The sequence below is a fragment of the Bombina bombina genome, chromosome 5 (genome assembly GCF_027579735.1).
Source record: "Bombina bombina isolate aBomBom1 chromosome 5, aBomBom1.pri, whole genome shotgun sequence".
NCBI lineage: Eukaryota > Metazoa > Chordata > Amphibia > Anura > Bombinatoridae > Bombina > Bombina bombina.
Window position 1 is genome coordinate 236,365,977 of NC_069503.1, and position 26,407 is coordinate 236,392,383.

Consider the following 26,407-nt stretch of genomic DNA (forward strand, 5'->3'; position numbering starts at 1 on the left):
TCCATAAGGAACCAAGCGTCTGTTAATTGCTGGGTATGTGAGTACTGTGTTTTTTGGGCGTTCATATTACCACTAATACCACAGCATTGCTTGGCAAATCACTATGCACGTTTATTTCCATATGAAAAAAATATATTAATCTATTTCAGTTAAAAAGTCTTTTCTATATTTCCAAGGGCCATCTGTATCATATTCTAGGTTTGTGAACAAGATTTTGAGAAACTGCTTAAGATACAGATCTCCAAATATTTAGACCTCAGCAAACAAAGTGTAATTGGAGAGAGCATGTTTATATATTAGTGAGAGGACGTTTATGCCCGATGCCAACAGATGGAAAAACAAATATTAAGAGTAGGTTTTTCTAGTGTTGAATTGCATTTTTAATGGCACGTTTAATGTCATGAAGGTTTGGGCATTAGATCTCATTAATAAAATATTTAGATTAAGATGTAAAATTTGGATGGCCATCTCATAGCTTATCATATTACTTTGCCGTTATGGTTAAACATCTTGTAAAGCTGTCCTTTTGATGAACAGCAGCACTTATTTAGACTAAAAATAATAGCAGGACCATGTAGAGCGAATCCCTGGTGGTTATTGGTGTTTTTGTAGACAGCAGACGGGAGAAAAAAAAAGGCATTCTGTCCTTTTTACCTCTGCTAATCCCACTGGAAAATTTAAACATGTGCTATGAATTGATATCAACTCATGCCAGGTTACCTCCCTAAAGAGGGTTCTTGCAAGCAGCTCTGCTACGTTTTTGGAGTGCTGTTTGATAGCTTGCATGCATGATGGATAGTTTACTCTGTGTGCTACCGTAGAACACTGAGCTACTGTTTTCTTAGTAACTGCTGTTTGATAAAACTTCATGATATATACACAAATTAACAGTTGTGCTAATATTGTACATTTCTCACAGTGATTTTATACCTCTGGTTACATTTCCCTACGTTGCTCATTTCTCATGTAATGCTGTAGAATTTCTTCTTTTTTTATGGGACTAAAAATATGTCTTAATTGAACAATAAATTAAAAAGAAACATTTCAAAGAAAATAGTCCCATTTTCATGGACCACCCCATTTATTTTCTGGACATTTTTTCCCTTTGATGACTCATTTTGTTCGTTGGCTAGAATTGGTGGAAATGGAAAAACAATTAAGTCACTGAATGTTTGTTTTATTTTGTACCACTTAAAATTCTTTTTGAAGAAGAAAAATGTGAACAGACATAGCATAATATAACAAAATAGATATTTGAATTGTAAACTGCTAATCCTATTTATTCCTGTTAGAAGTCTCCTTTGATCATTTAGTTTATATTTGTCTAGAAAGTCCAGCCTCTCATTGGCATAATCTAGTATAGCCATAGTAGGGAACTGTTAAATAAAATTAATGAGATTACATTTTCTGTTTTATTTTCATTTTATAGGTCTGTATGAGCTCTTGGCTACGTTGCCAGCCCAGCTGCAGCCACATGTGGGCAGCCAGGAAGACCTGACCTTCCTTTGGGATATGTTTGGTGAAAAAAGCCTCCATTCACTAGTAAAGGTAAGTGACTTATAAATGGAATGTTTAAATTAATTTAAAATGTGTTGTAAATTTTATTTTTTATTTAAGTTTAAATTAGGTTTATTATTTGCTGAATTTTGAGATAAATAATTTGGCCTTAATCAGCCTTTAAATCAAATGGGTTAAAAATAGCTCACATTAATTGTCATTCACACTAAATAAAGAAGCTGGTGGATAGTAGTGAACTCAGTAACATATTTGGTGGTACAATTCATTTGTGCGTGTTTGAACTACAAAGATCCAGGTTTGGCATCTTCTGAAGAACAGAAGTGTAAGTATTTATAAAACATGTTGGAATATTTAGCTTTTAAAAAAAAAAAAATACTATCACATTTTACTGCTTTTGATTTTCAACTACTCTCCATTTTCATTTGTTGCTTGACCAATGTATCTACAAAGATTAATGCACAAAAAATTTATCTTTATTTTGCGCATTTTGTACAGTTAAAGAAAAAAAAATCAAATGCGCACATCATGGTCTTGTAGATCAGTCTGACTGAGTGACCCAGAAGCCTTCTTGATTTTCATCATTACAGCTCTTTAATGTTAAAGCAGTTTTCTTGTTTTTTTTGTGAGGTTTCAGTGCATTTGAGCAGCTCTTTAGGGCCTTCTGGGCCATTCAGTAATATGCTATGTTTTGCAAGGCATTATCTTCCATTCCATTAACACCATGCACTTTACTTATATTTGATATATTTTCAGCACATAGCTTCATACCATAAAGTAAATACAGAGGGCCCCAGTAAAGAACTGTAGCAAGCCGATCATGTTGATTTTGTGTGGGGCCTACTCCCCTAGTCTTATGACCCACTAGACTAACTTGAGTACAGTAACTTCTCTGTTATGAATATAACTTACAGGCCGAAGGTGCTGAAGAAACATTAAAATGACTGCAAAGTTTTGTTCAAAGCCATTGATTATTATTATTATTTTTTTTACATATTAGTTCAGATCCTAAAGTGTTGGTGTAATAATGCCTTGAGAATTCCCTGGTTTTACATATCAGCTAATTCTCCATATTGCTATAGACTTTGAGATCTGAAATGTAATTCTCCTTAAATCCTTATAATTTGACGGGAAAAACATTCCCTGTCTATACAGAGAGATTTCCCCTGGAAGTCAACTTTTTCATGGTTTTGTAGCCAGTAAACCTTCATGCTGCATTGCATATTTTTTTTACAGGGGTCTTGTTTGGATGAATAGAGTAAAAAAAAAAATCACAGTGAAAGACAGACTTCTGTATGGTTAACATTAAGAACTTGGATTTAAGCTTAAGTAAATAAATGTTCACATAGAAAAATTATAAGGAATATATATGTATTTTTTGAGGTCCCACATGGCAGTGTTTCAGTAGCCACATTAATTTAAAATAATTTCCTTTAACAAAGTAAACTGAAATTCTAGTAAGTTGTTTCTTTTGATGGCTTTATTCCATAAAAACGTGATTTCATATATTTATATGTAGCCTGGAAATGATAAAAAAAAGTGTTTTTAACCGTACACAGCAAGAAAGTTATTTTTGTCATTCATAAGACCATTCTTTTTAAGTAAAGCTATGTAAGCAGACGTTGAAAATGTTTTCGTCTTTGCCAGCCTGCTAAAGGAAGCAATCCATCCTACTTAAAAAATGTTTACCACAAAATATAATCCTTAAATTCATATTTCAGTTGGTGCTTGTATAGTTTGGTTTTCATTCATTTTTCAAATCTGTGTTGCTTTTTTTTTTTTTGCACCGGAAAGCATGAGATTGCTATGCAAAGGATTGTTTGAATCCTATATGTGTTACATTGCATCTGGCTGTCTAACACTGCTTAGTGAAACGTAGTTTTCCAGTTAGGGCACACCAACACCTTATTGTGCATTCCTGATTTAAATAGAACATGCAAATTTCCAATTTGCCTTTATTATAAAATTTGTTTAATTTTCCCTGTATCCTTTGTGGTAAAGTAAACCTAAGTTGGCTCTAAGGAGCTCAGGAGTGTGCACGTATCTTTAGCACTCTATGGCAGCAGTGTTTACAACAATGTTTTTAGTAGTGTTATACAGTGGGGCAGACGCTGCTGCCATAGAGGGCTAAAGACACATGCATGCCCCTATGAGCCTACCTAGGTTTACTTTTCATCCAAAGATATCAAGAGAACAAAAGCAAATTTGATTATAGAAAAGCAAGTTGGAAAGTTGTTTAAAAATTGCATGCTATATGTTGACATAACTGACCCTTTACATGGACTATGCGTCACTGCTCTGGGGAATAATTCATTCATTACCTATGATGTGACTGAGATTTATAAATTACCGTATTTTTCGCTCCATAAGACGCACTTTTTTCCCTTTTCAAAAGTAAAGGAAAATGTCTGTGCGTCTTATGGAGCGAATGTAACTGATAAAAAAAAAATATTAACAAATGACACTTCACTGCAATGTTCCCTCTTATGCGCCCGGCTGCGCATTGATTTTAATGACCTGCGCACTTGTTATAGTATTTATTCCCGCACACAAAATGGGGGTTGTTAAGCCTGGAGCCGTCCGCATGACAAATTGCCCTCATTGCTCAGTTGAGAGAGCGCGGGCAAAGACAACACATCGTTGTGTGAGACTGGAAGAGTGTGACACTGAGTTACGGTAAACAATTCGTCTGCTGTAGGTGCATTTTGTAAGTCTGCCTTTAGGGTCTGCCTGCTGAATCTGATTACTTATCAGCGGTTTTAATATTTTATAAGTTCTCTGCTATGACAAGCAGATAACTTATAAAATATTGAGACTAGACCGCTGATAAGTAATCCGATTCAGAACAACTTGTTAACTCTCTCGGTCTTTGCTTTGATGACCGATCCGCTGCCGCAGATTCAGTAGTACTGTGTAATTGCATTACAGACACTGTCAATGTACGGTAATTACTCAGTACTACTGAATTTTCTGCACTGGATCAGTCATCAAAGCAAAGACTGAGAGAGTTAACAAGTTATGGAACGTATGTGTGTTCTTATGCTGCAGACTTACCAGTATGTGCCCTGCTCTTCATTTTAAAATTATAAATGAAACTACCGGTACACCTTTTAAAACACTAACGGCTAGATTTAGAGTTTTGTCGGTAATGACCCGCGTAGCTAACGCTGTTTTTTTCCCCCCCGCACCTTTTAAATACCGCTGGTATTTAGAGCTCACAGAAGGGCTGCGTTAGGCTCCAAAAAGGGAGCATACAGGCATATTTACCGCCACTGCAACTCTCAATACCAGCGGTGCTTACGGACGCGGCCAGCTTCAAAAACGTGCTCGTGCACGATTCCACCATAGGAAACAATGGGGCAGTTTGAGCTGAAAAAAAACCTAACACCTGCAAAAAAGCAGCGTTCAGCTCCTAACGCAGCCCCATTATTTCCTATGGGGAAACACTTCCTAAGTCTGCACCTAACACCCTAACATGAACCCCGAGTCTAAACACCCCTAACCTTACACTTATTAACCCCTAATCTGCCGCCCCCGCTATCGCTGACCCCTGCATTTTATTATTAAACCCCTAATCTGCCGCTCCGTACACCGCCGCAACCTACGTTATCCCTATGTACCCCTAATCTGCTGCCCCTAACACCGCCGACCCCTATATTATATTTATTAACCCCTAATCTGCCCCCCCCACGTCGCCGCTACCTACCTACACTTATTAACCCCTAATCTGCCGACCGGACCTCACCGCTACTATAATAAAGTTATTAACCCCTAAAGCTAAGTCTAACCCTAACACCCCCCTAAGTTAAATATAATTTTTATCTAACAAAATAAATTATTTCTTATTAAATAAATTATTCCTATTTAAAGCTAAATACTTACCTGTAAAATAAACCCTAATATAGCTACAATATAAATTATAATTATATTGTAGCTATTTTAGGATTTATATTTATTTTACAGGCAACTTTGTATTTATTTTAACCAGGTACAATAGCTATTAAATAGTTAATAACTATTTAATAGCTACCTAGTTAAAATAATTACCAAATTACCTTTAAAATAAATCCTAACCTAAGTTACAATTAAACCTAACACTACACTATCAATAAATTAATTAAATAAATTACCTACAATTATCTACAATTAAACTTAACACTACACTATCATTAAATTAATTAAATAAATTACCTACAAATACCTACAAATAAATACAATTAAATAAACTAACTTAAAGTACAAAAAAATAAAAAAGCTAAGTTACAAAAAATAAAAAAATAATTTACAAACATAATAAAAATATTACAACAATTTTAAACTAATTACACCTACTCTAAGCCCCCTAATAAAATAACAAAGCCCCCCAAAATAAAAAAATGCCCTACCCTATTCTAAAATTAAAATTGAAAAGCTCTTTTACCTTACCAGCCCTTAAAAGGGCCTTTTGCGGGGCATGCCCCAAAGAAATCGGCTCTTTTGCCTGTAAAAAAACACACAATACCACCCCCCAACATTACAACCCACCACCCACATACCCCTAATCTAACCTAAACCCCCCTTAAATAAACCTAACACTAAGCCCCTGAAGATCTTCCTACCTTGTCTTCACCACGCCGGGTATCACCCATCGGTCCTCCAGAGGGTCCGGAAGTCTTCATCCTATCCGGCAAGAAGAAGTCCAGAAGAGGCTCCAAAGTCTTCATCCTATCCGGGCAGAAGAGGAGATCCGGACCGGCAAACATCTTCATCCAAGCGGCATCTTCTATCTTCATCCATCCGACGACGAGCGGCTCCATCTTCAAGACCTCCGGCGCGGATCCATCCTCTTCTTCCGACGTCCTAACACAGAATGAAGGCTCCTTTAAGGGACGTCATCCAAGATGGCGTCCCTCAAATTCCGATTGGCTGATAGAATCCTATCAGCCAATCGGAATTAAGGTTGGAAAAATCTGATTGGCTGATGGAATCAGAGATTTTTCCTACCTTAATTCCGATTGGCTGATAGAATCCTATCAGCCAATCGGAATTCGAGGGACGCCATCTTGGATGACGAGCCTTCATTCTGTGTTAGGACGTCGGAAGAAGAGGATGGATCCGCGCCGGAGGTCTTGAAGATGGAGCCGCTCGTCGTCGGATGGATAAAGATAGAAGATGCCTCTTGGATGAAGATGTTTGCCGGTCCGGATCTCCTCTTCTGCCCGGATAGGATGAAGACTTTGGAGCCTCTTCTGGACTTCTTCTTGCCGGATAGGATGAAGACTTCAGGACCCTTTGGAGGACCGATCGGTGATACCCGGCGTGGTGAAGACAAGGTAGGAAGATCTTCAGGGGCTTAGTGTTAGGTTTATTTAAGGGGGGTTTGGGTTAGATTAGGGGTATGTGGGTGGTGGGTTGTAATGTTGGGGGGTGGTATTGTGTGTTTTTTACAGGCAAAAGAGCTGATTTCTTTGGGGCATGCCCTGCAAAAGGCCCTTTTAAGGGCTGGTAAGGTAAAAGAGCTTTTCAATTTTAATTTTAGAATAGGGTAGGGCATTTCTCCAACATAGGTGTGTCCGGTCCACGGCGTCATCCTTACTTGTGGGATATTCTCTTCCCCAACAGGAAATGGCAAAGAGCCCAGCAAAGCTGGTCACATGATCCCTCCTAGGCTCCGCCTACCCCAGTCATTCTCTTTGCCGTTGTACAGGCAACATCTCCACGGAGATGGCTTAGAGTTTTTTAGTGTTTAACTGTAGTTTTTATTATTCAATCAAGAGTTTGTTATTTTGAAATAGTGCTGGTATGTACTATTTACTCAGAAACAGAAAAGAGATGAAGATTTCTGTTTGTATGAGGAAAATGATTTTAGCAACCGTAACTAAAATCCATGGCTGTTCCACACAGGACTGTTGAGAGCAATTAACTTCAGTTGGGGGAACAGTGTGCAGTCTCTTGCTGCTTGAGGTATGACACATTCTAACAAGACGATGTAATGCTGGAAGCTGTCATTTTCCCTATGGGATCCGGTAAGCCATGTTTATTACGATTGTAAATAAGGGCTTCACAAGGGCTTATTAAGACTGTAGACTTTTCTGGGCTAAATCGATTCGTTATTAACACATATTTAGCCTTGAGGAATCATTTTATCTGGGTATTTTGATATAATAATATCGGCAGGCACTGTATTAGACACCTTATTTCTTAGGGGCTTTCCCAAAGCATAAACAGAGCCTCATTTTCGCGCCGGTGTGGCGCACTTGTTTTTGAGACATGGCATGCAGTCGCATGTGAGAGGAGCTCTGATACTTAGAAAAGACTTTCTGAAGGCGTCATTTGGTATCGTATTCCCCTTTGGGTTTGGTTGGGTCTCAGCAAAGCAGATACCAGGGACTGTAAAGGGGTTAAAGTTTTAAAACGGCTCCGGTTCCGTTATTTTAAGGGTTAAAGCTTCCAAATTTGGTGTGCAATACTTTTAAGGCTTTAAGACACTGTGGTGAAAATTTGGTGAATTTTGAACAATTCCTTCATGTTTTTTCGCAATTGCAGTAATAAAGTGTGTTCAGTTTAAAATTTAAAGTGACAGTAACGGTTTTATTTTAAAACGTTTTTTGTACTTTATTATCAAGTTTATGCCTGTTTAACATGTCTGAACTACCAGATAGACTGTGTTCTGAATGTGGGGAAGCCAGAATTCCTATTCATTTAAATAAATGTGATTTATGTGATAATGACAATGATGCCCAAGAGGATTCCTCAAGTGAGGGGAGTAAGCATGGTACTGCATCTTTCCCTCCTTCGTCTACACGAGTCTTGCCCACTCAGGAGGCCCCTAGTACATCTAGCGCGCCAATTCTCCTTACTATGCAACAATTAACGGCTGTAATGGATAATTCTGTCAAAAACATTTTAGCCAAAATGAACCCTTGTCAGCGTAAGCGTGGCTGCTCTGTTTTAGTTACTGAAGAGCATGACGACGCTGATATTAATATCTCTGAAGGGCCCCTAACCCAATCTGAGGGGGCCAGGGAGGTTTTGTCTGAGGGAGAAATTACTGATTCAGGGAACATTTCTCAACAGGCTGAACCTGATGTGATTGCATTTAAATTTAAGTTGGAACATCTCCGCATTTTGCTTAAGGAGGTATTATCCACTCTGGATGATTGTGAAAAGTTGGTCATCCCAGAGAAACTATGTAAAATGGACAAGTTCCTAGAGGTGCCGGGGCTCCCAGAAGCTTTTCCTATACCCAAGCGGGTGGCGGACATTGTTAATAAAGAATGGGAAAGGCCCGGTATTCCTTTCGTCCCTCCCCCCATATTTAAAAAATTGTTTCCTATGGTCGACCCCAGAAAGGACTTATGGCAGACAGTCCCCAAGGTCGAGGGAGCGGTTTCTACTTTAAACAAACGCACCACTATACCCATAGAGGATAGTTGTGCTTTCAAAGATCCTATGGATAAAAAATTAGAAGGTTTGCTTAAAAAGATGTTTGTTCAGCAGGGTTACCTTCTACAACCAATTTCATGCATTGTCCCTGTCACTACAGCCGCATGTTTCTTGGGCTGGGGCGCGGTCTGGGGATCCCTGAAAGCTCAGGGTCTTTGGTCTCGGGAAGAATCTCTTCTACCGATAAATATTCTGGAACTGAGAGCGATATTCAATGCTCTCAAGGCTTGGCCTCAGCTAGCGAGGACCGAGTTCATACGGTTTCAATCAGACAACATGACGACTGTTGCGTACATCAACCATCAGGGGGAAACAAGGAGTTCCCTAGCGATGGAAGAAGTGACCAAAATCATTCTATGGGCGGAGTCTCACTCCTGCCACCTGTCTGCTATCCATATCCCAGGAGTGGAAAATTGGGAAGCGGATTTTCTGAGTCGTCAGACATTGCATCCGGGGGAGTGGGAACTCCATCCGGAAATCTTTGCCCAAGTCACTCAGCTGTGGGGCATTCCAGACATGGATCTAATGGCCTCTCGTCAGAACTTCAAAGTTCCTTGCTACGGGTCCAGATCCAGGGATCCCAAGGCGGCTCTAGTGGATGCACTAGTAGCACCTTGGACCTTCAAACTAGCTTATGTGTTCCCGCCGTTTCCTCTCATCCCCAGGCTGGTAGCCAGGATCAATCAGGAGAGGGCGTCGGTGATCTTGATAGCTCCTGCGTGGCCACGCAGGACTTGGTATGCAGATCTGGTGAATATGTCATCGGCTCCACCTTGGAAGCTACCTTTGAGACGAGACCTTCTTGTTCAGGGTCCGTTCGAACATCCGAATCTGGTTTCACTCCAGCTGACTGCTTGGAGATTGAACGCTTGATTTTATCGAAGCGAGGATTCTCAGATTCTGTTATCGATACTCTTGTTCAGGCCAGAAAGCCTGTAACTAGAAAGATTTACCACAAGATTTGGAAAAAATATATCTGTTGGTGTGAATCTAAAGGATTCCCTTGGGACAAGGTTAAGATTCCTAGGATTCTATCCTTCCTTCAAGAAGGATTGGAAAAAGGATTATCTGCAAGTTCCCTGAAGGGACAGATTTCCGCCTTGTCGGTGTTACTTCACAAAAAGCTGGCAGCTGTGCCAGATGTTCAAGCCTTTGTTCAGGCTCTGGTTAGAATCAAGCCTGTTTACAAACCTTTGACTCCTCCTTGGAGTCTCAATTTAGTTCTTTCAGTTCTTCAGGGGGTTCCGTTTGAACCCTTGCATTCCGTTGATATTAAATTATTATCTTGGAAAGTTTTGTTTTTGGTGGCAATTTCTTCTGCTAGAAGAGTTTCAGAATTATCTGCTCTGCAGTGTTCTCCTCCCTATCTGGTGTTCCATGCAGATAAGGTGGTTTTGCGTACTAAACCTGGTTTTCTTCCGAAAGTTGTTTCTAACAAAAACATTAACCAGGAGATTATCGTACCTTCTCTGTGTCCGAAACCAGCTTCAAAGAAGGAACGTTTGTTGCACAATTTGGATGTTGTTCGCGCTCTAAAATTCTATTTAGATGCTACAAAGGATTTTAGACAAACATCTTCCTTGTTTGTTGTTTATTCCGGTAAAAGGAGAGGTCAAAAAGCAACTTCTACCTCTCTCTCTTTTTGGATTAAAAGCATCATCAGATTGGCTTACGAGACTGCCGGACGGCAGCCTCCCGAAAGAATCACAGCTCATTCCACTAGGGCTGTGGCTTCCACATGGGCCTTCAAGAACGAGGCTTCTGTTGATCAGATATGTAGGGCAGCGACTTGGTCTTCACTGCACACTATTACCAAATTTTACAAGTTTGATACTTTTGCTTCTTCTGAGGCTATTTTTGGGAGAAAGGTTTTGCAAGCCGTGGTGCCTTCCATTTAGGTGACCTGATTTGCTCCCTCCCTTCATCCGTGTCCTAAAGCTTTGGTATTGGTTCCCACAAGTAAGGATGACGCCGTGGACCGGACACACCTATGTTGGAGAAAACAGAATTTATGTTTACCTGATAAATTACTTTCTCCAACGGTGTGTCCGGTCCACGGCCCGCCCTGGTTTTTTTAATCAGGTCTGATAATTTATTTTCTTTAACTACAGTCACCACGGTACCATATGGTTTCTCCTATGCAAATATTCCTCCTTAACGTCGGTCGAATGACTGGGGTAGGCGGAGCCTAGGAGGGATCATGTGACCAGCTTTGCTGGGCTCTTTGCCATTTCCTGTTGGGGAAGAGAATATCCCACAAGTAAGGATGACGCCGTGGACCGGACACACCGTTGGAGAAAGTAATTTATCAGGTAAACATAAATTCTGTTTTTTTTATTTTGGGGGGCTTTGTTATTTTATTAGGGGGCTTAGAGTAGGTGTAATTAGTTTAAAATTGTTGTAATATTTTTATTATGTTTGTAAATTATTTTTTTATTTTTTGTAACTTAGCTTTTTTTATTTTTTGTACTTTAGTTAATTTAATTGTATTTATTTGTAGGTAATTTAATTAATTTAATGATAGTGTAGTGTTAGGTTTAATTGTAACTTAGGTTAGGATTTATTTTACAGGTAATTTGGTAATTATTTTAACTAGGTAGCTATTAAATAGTTATTAACTATTTAATAGCTATTGTACCTGGTTAAAAGAAATACAAAGTTGCCTGTAAAATAAATATAAATCCTAAAATAGCTACAATATAATTATAATTTATATTGTAGCTATATTAGGGTTTATTTTACAGGTAAGTATTTAGCTTTAAATAGGAATAATTTATTTAATGAGATTTATTTTATTTCGTTAGATTTAAATTATATTTAATTTAGGGGGGTGTTAGGGTTAGCGTTAGACTTAGCTTTAGGGGTTAATAAATTTTAATAGAGTAGCGGTGAGGTCCGGTCGGCAGATTAGAGGTTAATACTTGAAGTTAGGTGTCGGTGATGTTAGGGAGGGCAGATTAGGGGTTAATACTATTTATTATAGGGTTATTGAGGCTGGAGTGAGGCGGATTAGGGGTTAATAACTTTATTATAGTAGCGGTGAGGTCCGGTTGGCAGATTAGGGGTTAATAATTGTAGGTAGGTAGCGGTGACGGGGGGGGGCAGATTTGGGGTTAATAAATATAATATAGGGGTCGGCGTTGTTAGGGGCAGCAGATTAGGGGTACATAGTGAGAATGTAGGTTGCAGCGGTCGGCAGATTAGGGGTTAAAATTTTTTATTAGAGTGGCGGCGGTGTGGGGGGGGGCTCGGTTTAGGGGTACATAGGTAGTTTATGGGTGTTAGTGTACTTTAGAGCACAGTAGTTAAGAGCTTTATGAACCGGCGTTAGCCCAGAAAGCTCTTAACTCCTGGCTTTTTGCTGCGGCTGAAGTTTTATCGTTAGATTTCTAACGCTCACTTCAGCCAAGACTCTAAATACCAGCGTTAGAAAGATCCCATTGAAAAGATAGGATACGCAAATGGCGTAGGGGGATCTGCGGTATGGAAAAGTCGCGGCTGCAAAGTGAGCGTTAGACCCTTTCCTGACTGACTCTAAATACCAGCGGTAGCCCAAAACCAGCGTTAGGAGCCCCTAACGCTGGTTTTGACGCTAACGCCAAACTCTAAATCTAGCCGTAAAGCAGTGATGGGCATATGAAAATTTACTCCATTCTCTTCTTGGTATCCTTTGTTGAAAGTAGGTAGACTCAGGAGTTAGGGCACTATATGGCAATTTTTTCTTGTTTTCCTCCTCTAAAAAAAAAAGGTGCGTCTTATGGTCAGGTGCGTCTTATGGAGCGAAAAATACGGTAACTACATTTTACAACTGCTGAAAGAGTTAATACAACTGGATCAGATCAGTAATTACAATGTAAGGCATTGCATAAAGTAAAAATGATTCACGCTATGCAGAATACATGTTTATTTCTTAGTCATTACTTGGAGTAGGTAATAACTCTCCAGAAGTCATTGATGTTGTATTTCTAGTTGTTTAGTGTGTGGAAGTGTGGGCTTATAGCCCTGCCCTGGCCTGTTATTTTTACTTAAAAAATGCACGACTTACTGTTGCTACAAGGTCAAGCCACCCACTGACCTCACATTAGTCTGTTTTTCACTGCCATTACTTCATCTTCAAGTGCCTGTTGGTTTAGTTTTGTGTTGATAAATCATGATAATATTTGGGTCTTCTCCTTCAGTGTAGGGGAACAAAGAAATCATCTGAAATCTTTATCTATGAATCTTTGTTATGCCAAGCTTGAGAAGTGTATGTTTGAAAGGTGGTGAGAGTCCATGAGTAATTTATTCTGGGAATTCAACTCCTGACCTTTAAGAGGAGACAAACATTCCTAAAACAACAATAGTACTTAAAAACCCTCTCACCTCACTAAAAAAATCATACCTAGGTAGTCTCAGAAGCAGCAATGCAGTACTGGGAGCTATCTGCTGATTAATGTTTGCACATATAAGCCTTTTGTTATTGGCTCATTTTTTCTGCTAACTCCCAGTAGTGCATTTCTTCCAACAAAGGATGCTAACAGAATGAAGCAAACTAGATAATAAAAATACATGTTTTTTTTAATATTGTATGCACTTAATGCTGAAAGAAAAACGTTTCATGTCCCTTTAAGGAAACACAGCCTGCAGCAATTTCCATTTTTGTTTAAATCCATACTTGAATCGTTTACTCCAGTATGGGCTTAGAACTACCTGCAGTCATGCTTACCGACTATGGTTAACTGGCATGACAGTAAAGCTCTGCTAAGTGGGCAGTGGAAAGTGCTACAAGATGCTGAGTCTTAAGCACTTTAAAAGGAGCAATAGTAGACTTTTATTAAAGGGACAGTAAACACCAGAAGTTTTGTTGTTTAAAAAGGTAAAAAATCCATTTATTACCCATTCCCCAATTTTGCATAACCAACACCGTTATAATAATATACTTTTTACCTCTGTGATTAACTTGTATCTATGCCTCTGCAAACCGCCCCCTTATTTCCGTTCTTTTGACAGACTTTAGACATTTTTAGCCAATCAGTGCTGACTCCCACGAGCTTCACGTGCCTGAGCTCAATGTTATCTATATGAAACACATAAACTCACGCACTCTAGTGGTGAAAAACTGTCAAAATGCTTTCAGATTAGAGGCGGCCTTCAAGGTATAAGAAATTAGAATATAAACCTCCTAGATTTTGCTTTCAAGTAAGAATACCAAGAGAACAAAGCAAAATTGGTAATAAAAGTTAATTTTAAAGTTGTTTAAAATTGCATGCCCTATTTAAATCATGAAATATTTTTTTGTCTTGACTGTCCCTTTAAGGCTAAGTAATAAAGGGACTTTGTTTCATAAGGGTTAATTTTGTTTTGCCTCTAGCATTATTTTAAAATTTTCTCAATGCCATATGTAAGACATGTCATTTTATTACTGGTTTTATGAAAAAAATTGTATGTTATTACAAAAACATGAGGCAACATTTCTTATATGGTGTCACTATAATTCATATGTGTGTATATACCATAAAGATAGCATTAAAGTACTTGAAAGGAAGGTGATTGACAATGGCGAGCCAGGCAAGAGTGTTTTTCAAGCAACCAACTTGGGTGAGTAGCAGAAGTCTTAGATCTACTATAAGTATGACATGAGTTTCAACATTTTACAATCATCTGACCTATTTTGGGCCACTAAAAGGTTTGTTAGATAAATGGTTGTATTGTCTAAAGCTGTTCACCCTGGTGAGATTATCTAAAAAGACCTTTGTATCTCAATAAGGGGTGTACCCTACATTTCTATATGTGGAGAGAGACATACATTACAATACAGTGCTCAATAAAATAAGTAACTAAAAAATAATATTTAAAGTACAAAGAAAAAACTTGCCCTTCACCTCTGCCCTCAGAGTGTCATTAGGAATCCAGGATAACTTCGGAAGCATTGCTGCTGGCTAGTTTTGTGTCTCTTCAGTTCTGTGTGACTTTAAGCACTCAGCTGAGCCCTGCAATAGTGTAATATATAGGGAAGTGATAATATATAAGAGCTGGACAGTTAAACATAATTGATTAGGAGTTGGCTTATGTTTCATTATAACTTTACTGCAATAGTGCAAGAATACTTCTATTTTTATGGTCTTTTGGAAGAATTAAAGTGATGGTAAATTTTCCCCTTTATAAAAACATATCCGGAATGTTAGTTATATTTTAGATGGAGTTTAATTCATCAGTTGTAATGAAAGATGTGCTATAACTTAATTTTTATTATAGATATTCAAATTCCCCACACCCACACCAAAAGTCAATCTTTCTGTGAGCTAAAATTTCAGACTGTTCTCCAATCAGCGCTCTCCCCTTTGGGTGTGCCTTTTGTTGTAGCTAGAGAGCTGATTGGACAACAACTCAAACCGTTAGTTCACAGAAAAATTTAGTTTTGGAGTGGGCAGCAGAGCATGGGGAATTTGAAATTCATTCATATATTATAAAATAAATTATAGTGCAACTTTATTTCAACTAATGAATTAAACTTAATCTAAAATACCACAAGGGGAAAATTAACCAACACTTTTAATGACTGTTAATAATAAAAGTTTTTTTGTAAATATATGTGCACATGTATTATTTGATTCAATTAGACACTTTATTAGATTTTGACTCGTAATGCAGACTGTTTTTTTGTTTACTGGTACATATTCTAGAGTAAAGAAATTATTTTTATTCGTTAACATATATAGTCTGTTTCTCCAACATAGGTGTGTCCGGTCCACGGCGTCATCCTTACTTGTGGGATATTCTCTTCCCCAACAGGAAATGGCAAAGAGCCCAGCAAAGCTGGTCACATGATCCCTCCTAGGCTCCGCCTACCCCAGTCATTCTCTTTGCCGTTGTACAGGCAACATCTCCACGGAGATGGCTTAGAGTTTTTTAGTGTTTAACTGTAGTTTTTATTATTCAATCAAGAGTTTGTTATTTTAAAATAGTGCTGGTATGTACTATTTACTCAGAAACAGAAAAGAGATGAAGATTTCTGTTTGTATGAGGAAAATGATTTTAGCACCGTAACTAAAATCCATGGCTGTTCCACACAGGACTGTTGAGAGCAATTAACTTCAGTTGGGGGAACAGTGTGCAGTCTCTTACTGCTTGAGGTATGACACATTCTAACAAGACGATGTAATGCTGGAAGCTGTCATTTTCCCTATGGGATCCGGTAAGCCATGTTTATTAAGATAGTAAATAAGGGCTTCACAAGGGCTTATTAAGACTGTAGACTTTTTCTGGGCTAAATCGATTCATTATTAACACACATTTAGCCTTGAGGAATCATTTATTCTGGGTATTTTGATATGATTATATCGGCAGGCACTGTTTTAGACACCTTATTCTTTAGGGGCTTTCCCTAATCATAGTCAGAGCCTCATTTTCGCGCCGGTATGGCGCACTTGTTTTTGAGGACAGCATGGCATGCAGCTGCATGTGTGTGGAGCTCTGATACATAGAAAAGTCTTTCTGAAGGCATCATTTGGTATCGTATTCCCCTTTGGGCTTGGTTGGGTCTCAGCAAAGCAGATTCCAGGGACTGTAAAGGGGTTAAATATAAAAACGGCTCCGGTTCCGTTATTTTAAGGGTTAAAGCTTCCAAATTTGGTGTGCAATACTTTTAAGGCTTTAAGACACTGTGGTGAAATTTTGGTGAATTTTGAACAATTCCTTCATACTTTTTCGCAATTGCAGTAATAAAGTGTGTTTAGTTTAAAATTTAAAGTGACAGTAACGGTTTTATTTTAAAACGTTTTTTGTGCTTTGTTATCAAGTTTATGCCTGTTTAACATGTCTGAACTACCAGATAGATTGTGTTCTGACTGTGGGGAAACCAAGGTTCCTTCTCATTTAACTATATGTATTTTATGTCATAAAAAAATTTAGTAAAAATGATGCCCAAGATGATTCCTCAAGTGAGGGGAGTAAGCATGGTACTGCATCATCCCCTCCTTCGTCTACACCAGTCTTGCCCATACAGGAGGCCCCTAGTACATCTAGTGCGCCAATACTCCTTACTATGCAACATTTAACGGCTGTAATGGATAATTCTATCAAAAACATTTTAGCCAATATGCCCACTTATCAGCGAAAGCGCGACTGCTCTGTTTTAGAAAATTCTGTAGAGCATGAGAACGCTGATGATATGGTTTCTGAAGGGCCCCTACACCAGTCTGAGGGGGCCAGGGAGGTTTTGTCTGAGGGAGAAATTTCAGATTCAGGAAACATTTCTCAACAAGCTGAACCTGATGTGATTACTTTTAAATTTAAGTTGGAACATCTCCGCGCTCTGCTTAAGGAGGTGTTATCCAATTTGGATGATTGTGATTATCTGGTCATTCCAGATCCACTATGTAAAATGGAAAAGTTCTTAGAGGCCCCGGGGCCCCCCGAAGCTTTTCCTATATCCAAGCGGGTGGCGTACATTGTTAGTAAAGAATGGGACAGGCCCGGTATACCTTTAGTACCTCCCCCCATATTTATAAAATTGTTTTCCTATAGTCGACCCCAGAAAGGACTGATGGCAGACAGTCCCCAAGGTCGAGGGGGCGGTTTCTACTCTACACAAGCGCGCCACTATACCCATAGAAGATAGTTGTGCTTTCCAAGATCCTATGGATAAAAAATTAGAAGGTCGGCTAAAGATGTTTGTTCAGCAAGGTTCCCTTCTACAACCAATTGCATGCATTGTCCCTGTCACTGCAGCCGCGTGTTTCTAGTTTGATGAGCTAGGAAAGGCGATTATTAGTAATTCTTCTTCTTATGAGGAGATTATGGACAGAATTCGTGCTCTTAAATTGGCTAATTCTTTCACCCTAGACGCCACCTTGCAATTGGCTAGGTTAGCGGCGAAAAAATTCTGGGTTTGCTATTGTGGCGCAGAGCGCTTTGGTTAAAATCTTGGGCAGCGGATGCGTCTTCCAAGAACAAATTGCTTGACATTCCTTTCAAGGGGAAAACACTCTTTGGCCCTGACTTGAAAGAGATTATCTCTGATATCACTGGGGGCAAGGGCCACGCCCTTCCTCAGGATAGGTCTTTTCAAGACCAAAAATAAACCTAAGTTTCGTCCCTTTCGCAGAAACGGATCAGCCCCAAGGGCTACGTCCTCTAAGCAGGAAGGTAATACTTCTCAAGCCAATCCAGCCTGGAGACCTATGCAAGGCTGGAACAAAGGAAAGCAGGCCAGGAAACCTGCCACTGCTACCAAGACAGCATGAAATGCGGGCCCCCGATCCGGGACCGGATCTGGTGGGGGGGCAGACTCTCTCTCTTCGCTCAGGCTTGGGCAAGAGATGTTCTGGATCCTTGGGCGCTAGAAATAGTCTCCCAAGGTTATTCTCTGGAGTTCAAGGGGCTTCCTCCAAGGGGGAGGTTCCACAGGTCTCAGTTGTCTTCAGACCACATAAGAAGACAGGCATTCTTACATTGGGTAGAAGACCTGCTAAAAATGGGAGTGATTCATCCTGTTCCATTAGGAGAACAAGGGATGGGGTTCTACTCCAATCTGTTCATAGTTCCCAAAAAAGAGGGAACGTTCAGACCAATCTTAGATCTCAAGATCTTGAACAAGTTCTCAAGGTTCCATCGTTCAAGATGGAAACCATTCGAACACTTCTTCCTTCCATCCAGGAAGGTCAATTCATGACCAAGGTGGATTTCAAGGATGCGTATCTACATATTCCTATCCACAAGGAACATCATCGGTTCCTAAGGTTTGCATTCCTGGACAAGCATTTCCAGTTCGTGGCGTTTTCTTTCGGATTAGCCACTGCTCCTAGGATTTTCTCATAGGTACTAGGGTCCCTTCTGGCGGTGCTAAGACCAAGGGGCATTGCTGTAGTACCTTACTTGGACGACATTCTGATTCGAGCGTCGTCCCTTCCTCAAGTAAAGGCTCACACGGACATTGTCCTGGCCTTTCTCAGATCTCACGGATGGAAAGTGAACGTGGAAAAGAGTTCTCTATCTCCGTCAACGAGGGTTCCCTTCTGGGGAACTATAATAGACTCCTTAGAAATGAGGATTTTTCTGACAGAAGCCAGAAAAACAAAACTTCTAGACTCTTGTCGGATACTTCATTCCGTTCCTCTTCCTTCCATAGCGCAGTGCATGGAAGTGATAGGTTTGATGGTAGCGGCAATGGACATAGTTCCTTTTGTGCGCATTCATCTAAGACCATTACAACTGTTCATGCTCAGTCAGTGGAATGGGGACTATTCAGACTTGTCTCCAAAGATACAAGTAAATCAGAGGACCAGAGACTCATTCCGTTGGTGGCTGTCCCTGGACAACCTGTCACAAGGGATGACCTTCCGCAGACCAGAGTGGGTCATTGTCACGACCGACGCCAGTCTGATGGGCTGGGGCGCGGTCTGGGGATCCCTGAAAGCTCAGGGTCTTTGGTCTCGGGTAGAATCTCTTCTACCGATAAATATTCTGGAACTGAGAGCGATATTCAATGCTCTCAAAGCTTGGCCTCAGCTAGCGAGGGCCAAGTTCATACATCAACCATCAGGGGGGAACAAGGAGTTCCCTAGCGATGGAAGAAGTGACCAAAATCATTCTATGGGCGGAGTCTCACTCCTGCCACCTGTCTGCTATCCACATCCCAGGAGTGGAAAATTGGGAAGCGGATTTTCTGAGTCGTCAGACATTGCATCCGGGGGAGTGGGAACTCCATCCGGAAATCTTTGCCCAAGTCACTCAACCGTGGGGCATTCCAGACATGGATCTGATGGCCTCTCGTCAGAACTTCACAGTTCCTTTCTACGGGTACAGATCCAGGGATCCCAAGGCGGCTCTAGTGGATGCACTAGTAGCACCTTGGACCTTCAAACTAGCTTATGTGTTCCCGCCGTTTCCTCTCATCCCCAGGCTGGTAGCCAGGATCAATCAGGAGAGGGCGTCGGTGATTTTGATAGCTCCTGCGTGGCCACGCAGGACTTGGTATGCAGATCTGGTGAATATGTCATCGGCTCCACCATGGAAGCTACCTTTGAGAGACCTTCTTGTTCTAGGTCCGTTCGACCCACTCCAGCTGACTGCTTGGAGATTGAACGCTTGATCTTATCAAAGCGAGGGTTCTCAGATTCTGTTATTAATACTCTTGTTCAGGCCTGAAAGCCTGTAACCAGAAAAATTACCACATAATTTGGTATATCTGTTGGTGTGAATCTGCAGGATTCCCTTGGGACAAGGTTAAGATTCCTAAGAGTCTATCCTTGGAAAAAGGATTATCTGCAAGTTCCTTGATGGGACAGATTTCTGCCTTGTCTGTGTTACTTCACAAAAAGCTGGCAGCTGTGCCAGATGTTCTAGCCTTTGTTCAGGCTCTGGTTAGAATCAAGCCTGTTTACAAAATTTTGACTCCTCCTTGGAGTCTCAACCTAGTTCTTTCAGTTCTTCAGGGGGTTCCGTTTGAACCCTTACATTCCGTTGATATTAAGTTATTATCTTGGAAAGTTTTGTTTTTGGTTGCAATTTCTTCTGCTAGAAGAGTTTCAGAATTATCTGCTCTGCAGTGTTCTTCTCCTTATCTGGTGTTCCATGCAGATAAGGTGGTTTTGCGTACTAAACCTGGTTTTCTTCCAAAAGTTGTTTCTAACAAAAACATTAACCAGGAGATAGTTGTGCCTTCTTTGTGTCCTAATCCAGTTTCAAAGAAGGTACGTTTGTTGCACAACTTGGATGTAGTTCGTGCTCTCAAATTTTACTTAGCAGCTACTAAGGATTTCAGACAAACTTTGTCTTTGTTTGTTGTTTATTCTGGTAAACGGAGAGGTCAAAAAGCAACTTCTACCCCTCTCTCCTTCTGGATTAAAAGCATTATCCGATTGGCTTATGAGACTGCCGGACGGCAGCCTCCTGAAAGAATCACAGCTCACTCCACTAGGGCTGTGGCTTCCACATGGGCCTTCAAGAACGAGGCTTCTGTTGATCAGATATGTAAGGCAGCGACTTGGTCTTCACTGCACACTTTTTCTAAATTTTACAAATTTGATACTTTTGCTTCTTCTGAGGCTATTTTTGGGAGAAAGGTTTTGCAAGCCGTGGTGCCTTCCATTTAGGTGACCTGATTTGCTCCCTCCCTTCATCCGTGTCCTAAAGCTTTGGTATTGGTTCCCACAAGTAAGGATGACGCCGTGGACCGGACACACCTATGTTGGAGAAAACAGAATTTATGTTTACCTGATAAATTACTTTCTCCAACGGTGTGTCCGGTCCACGGCCCGCCCTGGTTTTTTTAATCAGGTCTGATAATTTATTTTCTTTAACTACAGTCACCACGGTAACATATGGTTTCTCCTATGCAAATATTCCTCCTTAACGTCGGTCGAATGACTGGGGTAGGCGGAGCCTAGGAGGGATCATGTGACCAGCTTTGCTGGGCTCTTTGCCATTTCCTGTTGGGGAAGAGAATATCCCACAAGTAAGGATGACGCCGTGGACCGGACACACCGTTGGAGAAAGTAATTTATCAGGTAAACATAAATTCTGTTTTTTGCATATTGCTTTACTTTGTTACATATCTTCCTATGATGTCTCTTAATGTGATGTTACTGAATATGAAAAACAACTGCAAATGATTAGAGTCAAAGTTGGCAGGATGTTCTTTCTATGGTTGGGAGACAAAGTATGTTAGGACCAGTCAACATTGGGGCACCTTGTAAGTAAGTGACTGGCTAAGCAGAATATGACCATATTTTGTGTCAAAGATCCCAACTTTAATAAAAAAGCATAGGTGCTTTTTGCAGGCAATTTTTGCAGCATATAAATGTGTTGTGTATTTTCATGTGGATGTATGCCAATACCCTCTATTTTGTGTATGTGTTTTATTTATATATATATATAAGTTTCCGACAAGATTGCTGACTTACTTTGAAGCTGCGTTAATAAGCTGGTAAATCCACTGAATATCAGCTACTAGAGACAACATCCAAGCTCTGTTTAATCAAATTTGGCTAAATCAGCACTTACTGATAGCTTGGAGCCCGGTTTATATTGATTTGAGCAGCATAGAAGTACCGGAACTGTAAGGCCTGTGGTGGCGGAGCAACTGTGTCTGAGGCCTATACCTAACCCCCCCCCCCAGTCTATCCGGGTAAAGCAGCTGTTAAAAGCTGTCACATATATCCTTTCAATTATACAATGGAACCTGCTGAATTATCACTACTGAAGGCACTGGACAATCTACTATGTGCACATTTTTCAAGCCTTGCGGAGCACTTACAGATGGCATTGGGGTATTCCTAGCAAACCCGAAGCACCAGACTCAAATCCCACATGGCAAAATTAACCAATTCCCTTGGCTGCTAGGGAGGGCTACATGACGGCGCTGATTGCTGGGGGAGGCCCTGAAGCTGCGAAAAAAGGGAGCAGAGGTAGCGGTGAAACATGCTGAGGTACCCTGTTTTCTGGCTATCACACCAAACTATACTAAGGCCTCATACCTAGTTGTGAATAACGCTGAGACAGCGAGGGCCTCTAGACTCTTTCAGAGACAGTACAAGGAGGAAGCCCACCAAAATGAGAGAACTATTCACCCAAGCACCCGGCTTCAAGTTGACACAAGAGGGGTCGATGCTTTGTACTCCAGTGCATCACTTTCAGGAGAGGGATGATAATGGAGCATGGAGTTCAAACCTAAATCACTGGGCATTTGTTTCAGAGAGAGCTCTAAACGAAACGAACGGCCAGCAATACAAAGCAGCATTTCGTAAGTTCACAATTTACCTGATCTGTACCTTAGCATCACTCTCACCCCCCAGATCTAGAGTGGGGTAAACATTATAGTGTTCCTGGCACCTAAGAATACAACAGCTGCAATCATTCTAAATATCCGGAATGAGACAATATCTACATAGAGATATTCTGTGCCTAACTTTACACATACTAACCTTACCTTTTAAGGTGACCAGCCCTAACTTTGGATTAGATTGGAAATGACAATCTGATTACTATGACTCGAAGAAACCAGGAGTTAGGTCTTGGGACTTAATTTTATTCATCTAACATTTACAACATCATCTTTTATTGTAATCTATAGGGGCTTATGCAGGTCTGCAATGTCTTAGATACATGCCAGGGGGAGAGAGAGAAGCCATGTATGTTTTGGTGCCTAATTTCAAGCTACTTAAGTATTTCCTGTCTTTGCAAGAGTGTTTATCTGTGGACATTTCCAATAATTGTCTGTTCTGTGATTTATGTGGCTCAGAGGTAGCATTTTAATAATGATAATAATATTTGAATTTTTTATTGTCAAATCTGAAGTCTTTTTATTTATTTTCAATTGGTGCAACATCGACTTTTACTTAGAGACCATGATAGAAAAGCTCAGTAATATTAAGAAATGTAAGGAGGTGAGGTCTGTAACCTGTTATGTTATGTATGTGTCTTGCTTTTCCTAATCACTCAGAATATAGCGATTATGCTGCCAGCGGCCGGGGTAGCCTGATTGTACAGTTTTGGGAACTGTGCTGATTACCTAACATGGACATGGTAAGGAAACTCTGGTTTTTATAAGCAGGCTAATGACCAGCTTTATATCATTTCTGTTCTGAGAATCTCTTAGGAAAATTATAAGTCTCAAATACACTACACAGTTGGACTATGGTTCACACTAGCACAGTTTAACTACAACTCTACAGTTCACCCCTAGGAAATGTGCATTTATGATATCTATACCTTTAGTTTTTAAATGATATACTTCTATAATTTACTTTATTCTCTGTCTGAGACATGTGAGTTGCATATTGATGACGTTGCTTATACTCCCTCTGCTGCCGTTTAACAACATCCTATCATACTAGACATCATTAGGACACATACAAAGCCCATGGTGTACCCCCACTACTATCAGTATTGGAACACAATTGTTGATTTAGCCCTCTCCACATGATTTGACTCTGAAAAACTGGACTCAGCCCTGGTTCAATTAGCCCCAGTTTAAAATATGACCCTCCTCATCCAGTAGTTTTTATTGTTTCCTTTAGGTACACTATATGTTAGGATATGATTTACATACTCCCTTAATATGCCTCACATACTGTTATAAGTAGCTCCATATAGTTCTTAGTGATTTATAGTTCCATACAGCATATCAAGTGTCCAAGAGTGACCCTGCATACTCAATGTTCATAAGAGACCGCTACTATGCACCCCTATTAATACACACTATTGTTAAAGGTCCAAGAGAGGCCATTAGTTCTTTTAAGGGGATTTTATGTTCAGAAGCATTGACACCCGCAAGTAGGGGTTACCCCTGTTTATTGTACTTTCTCTAAATACATGAGGATACTTCAGTTAATAAGTGCCCATTTATAACCACATCTAGCCATATACTGAGAAATGTAACCTACAACATACTATAACGTTTACCCTAATCCTCATTTCTTACTCAGTAATTCTACTGTTCATACTGTAATGCAATAACAATGTATATAAGAATTGTGTATGTCATTCATCTGTTTTACACTTCTGTAAGTTATATCCTCAATAAAAATACTATAATAAAAAAAACTAAATACTTTTCCAAGGGACTAAAGTGAGGGCCCAATCTACTTGTCCCTTGTGACAATCTACTTGTCCTGATTAGCAAAATAATAACCAAAATTTATATCTTGGACTGGAATTCCCATACAATTCTTTTGCCAAATCAGAAGCTTTACTTTGTTTTGAGCTTTTTGCTTCTACTTAAACAAATATCAAAATATAGGATTTAAACCTTTTGTATCTCAGCATACACTGCATGATTTAAAAAAAACAAAAGCAAACTACTAATAGACTATTTAATTGCCAAATTTAATAAAGATTACTGAAAATGATTTTTTTGCAGCTAATTATGCAAAGTAACAATTATAAGAGACAAAGGGATATATATCTATCCCTTTGTCTCTTATTATTCTTACTTTGCATATTAGATCCATGATTTTAGCGCTGCAGAATCTGTTGGTGCTCTGCAAATAACTGATAATAATCCCTGAAAAATGATTTCCAGTATGCAGGGATCCTGAACAGATCTCTCCCAAGCCTCCTGAAACACTCTATTTGCCCCCTACCAGAGACTGGTCTGGAATAGGGGCAGCACTTTCATGCGGACATCAGGGACTAGACTAGAACTGTTGAAGATTTTAAGTAATTTGATTTCTTGCTAATCTGTGAGCTAGAGGGGTAATGTTTTTTTATAATGCTGATTATTTTTTTTAATTGAGGTTATGAACAAATCATAACAATCAGGTTACATGAAAAGTTACCAAAAGGTACATATAGAAGTACACACACAATATTGGATATACACTGCTCACAGTCAGAAAAAATGAAAAATACATTCAATTATGTCAATATCAAGGATACATATCAATATAACCTCCACTCACATATAGGAAGGTAACCTACATTTAAAAAAATAAATAAAAAAATGAATATATGATTAGAAAGTAGAAACCCCTTTAGACCATAATAACGTATACTATGAAATTAGTTCCCCTAATGAAACATAAGAGCCAATCATGAACCCATGACATAAAATTTTAACTAACCGCAAAATATCCTCTTATTCACACATGCAACATACTATTTCCGAGTTTAAACCATTAAAAGGATATAGGAACTAGATACTTAAATGGACAGTCAAGTCCAAAAAAACTTTAATGATTTAAATAGGGCATGTCATTTTAAACAACTTCCCAATTTACTTTTATCACCAATTTTTCTTTGTTCTCTTGGTATTCTTAGTTGAAAGCTAAACCTATGAGGTTCATATGCTAATTTCTTAGATCTTGAAGACTGCCTCTAATCTGAATGCACTTTGACCACTAGAGGTCATTAGTTCAAGTGTTTTATATAGATAACATTGAGCTCATGCACGTGAAGTGACCTAGGAGTGAGCACTGATTGGCTAAAATGCAAGTCTGTCAAAAGAACTGAAATAAGGGGGCTGTCAGCTGAAGCTAAGATACAAGGTAATTACAGAGGTAAAACATGTATTATTATAACTGTGTTGGTTATGCAAAACTGTGGAATGAGTAATAAAGGGATTATCTTTCTTTTTAAACAACAAAAAAAAATCTGGTGTTGACTGTCCCTTTAATTCTGCCTCTATGTATGCTATAACATTATTATGGTTTCAGTAATAATTTCCAAATATTGAACACACAAAATATACACAGATCGCAAACTAAACAAAACAAACCCAAATTAAAAATCACATCATTAAACAGAATAACCTTCATATATCAGTCTATATAAATAACGATCCACAGGCATGCTTAGAACCTTCATGATTCTGTCAATGACCGCATTACAAGGTCCCAAGATTAAGTGAAATTTTATATGCACTCAGTGTCAAACGGACTCAGGATTAGTAAATAGTGCTTATTCTGCAGTCTAACACACAAACCAATTCAAGGGGTACAAGCTGGCAAGTATCCCAGTGGATCGCCAAGAGTAATGTGCAAGTTCA

General features: G+C 39.5%; 1 protein-coding gene across 1 annotated transcript in view; it reads left to right on the forward strand.

The window, feature by feature from the left end:
• Nucleotides 1-26,407, forward strand: part of MPP7 (MAGUK p55 scaffold protein 7) — a 1,181,171-nt gene that overhangs the window by 581,359 nt on the left and 573,405 nt on the right. The window contains exon 5 of the mRNA XM_053713897.1: nt 1,430-1,548. Coding sequence (XP_053569872.1) covers nt 1,430-1,548 — 119 coding nt within the window. The remainder of the gene's footprint in view (nt 1-1,429; nt 1,549-26,407) is intronic.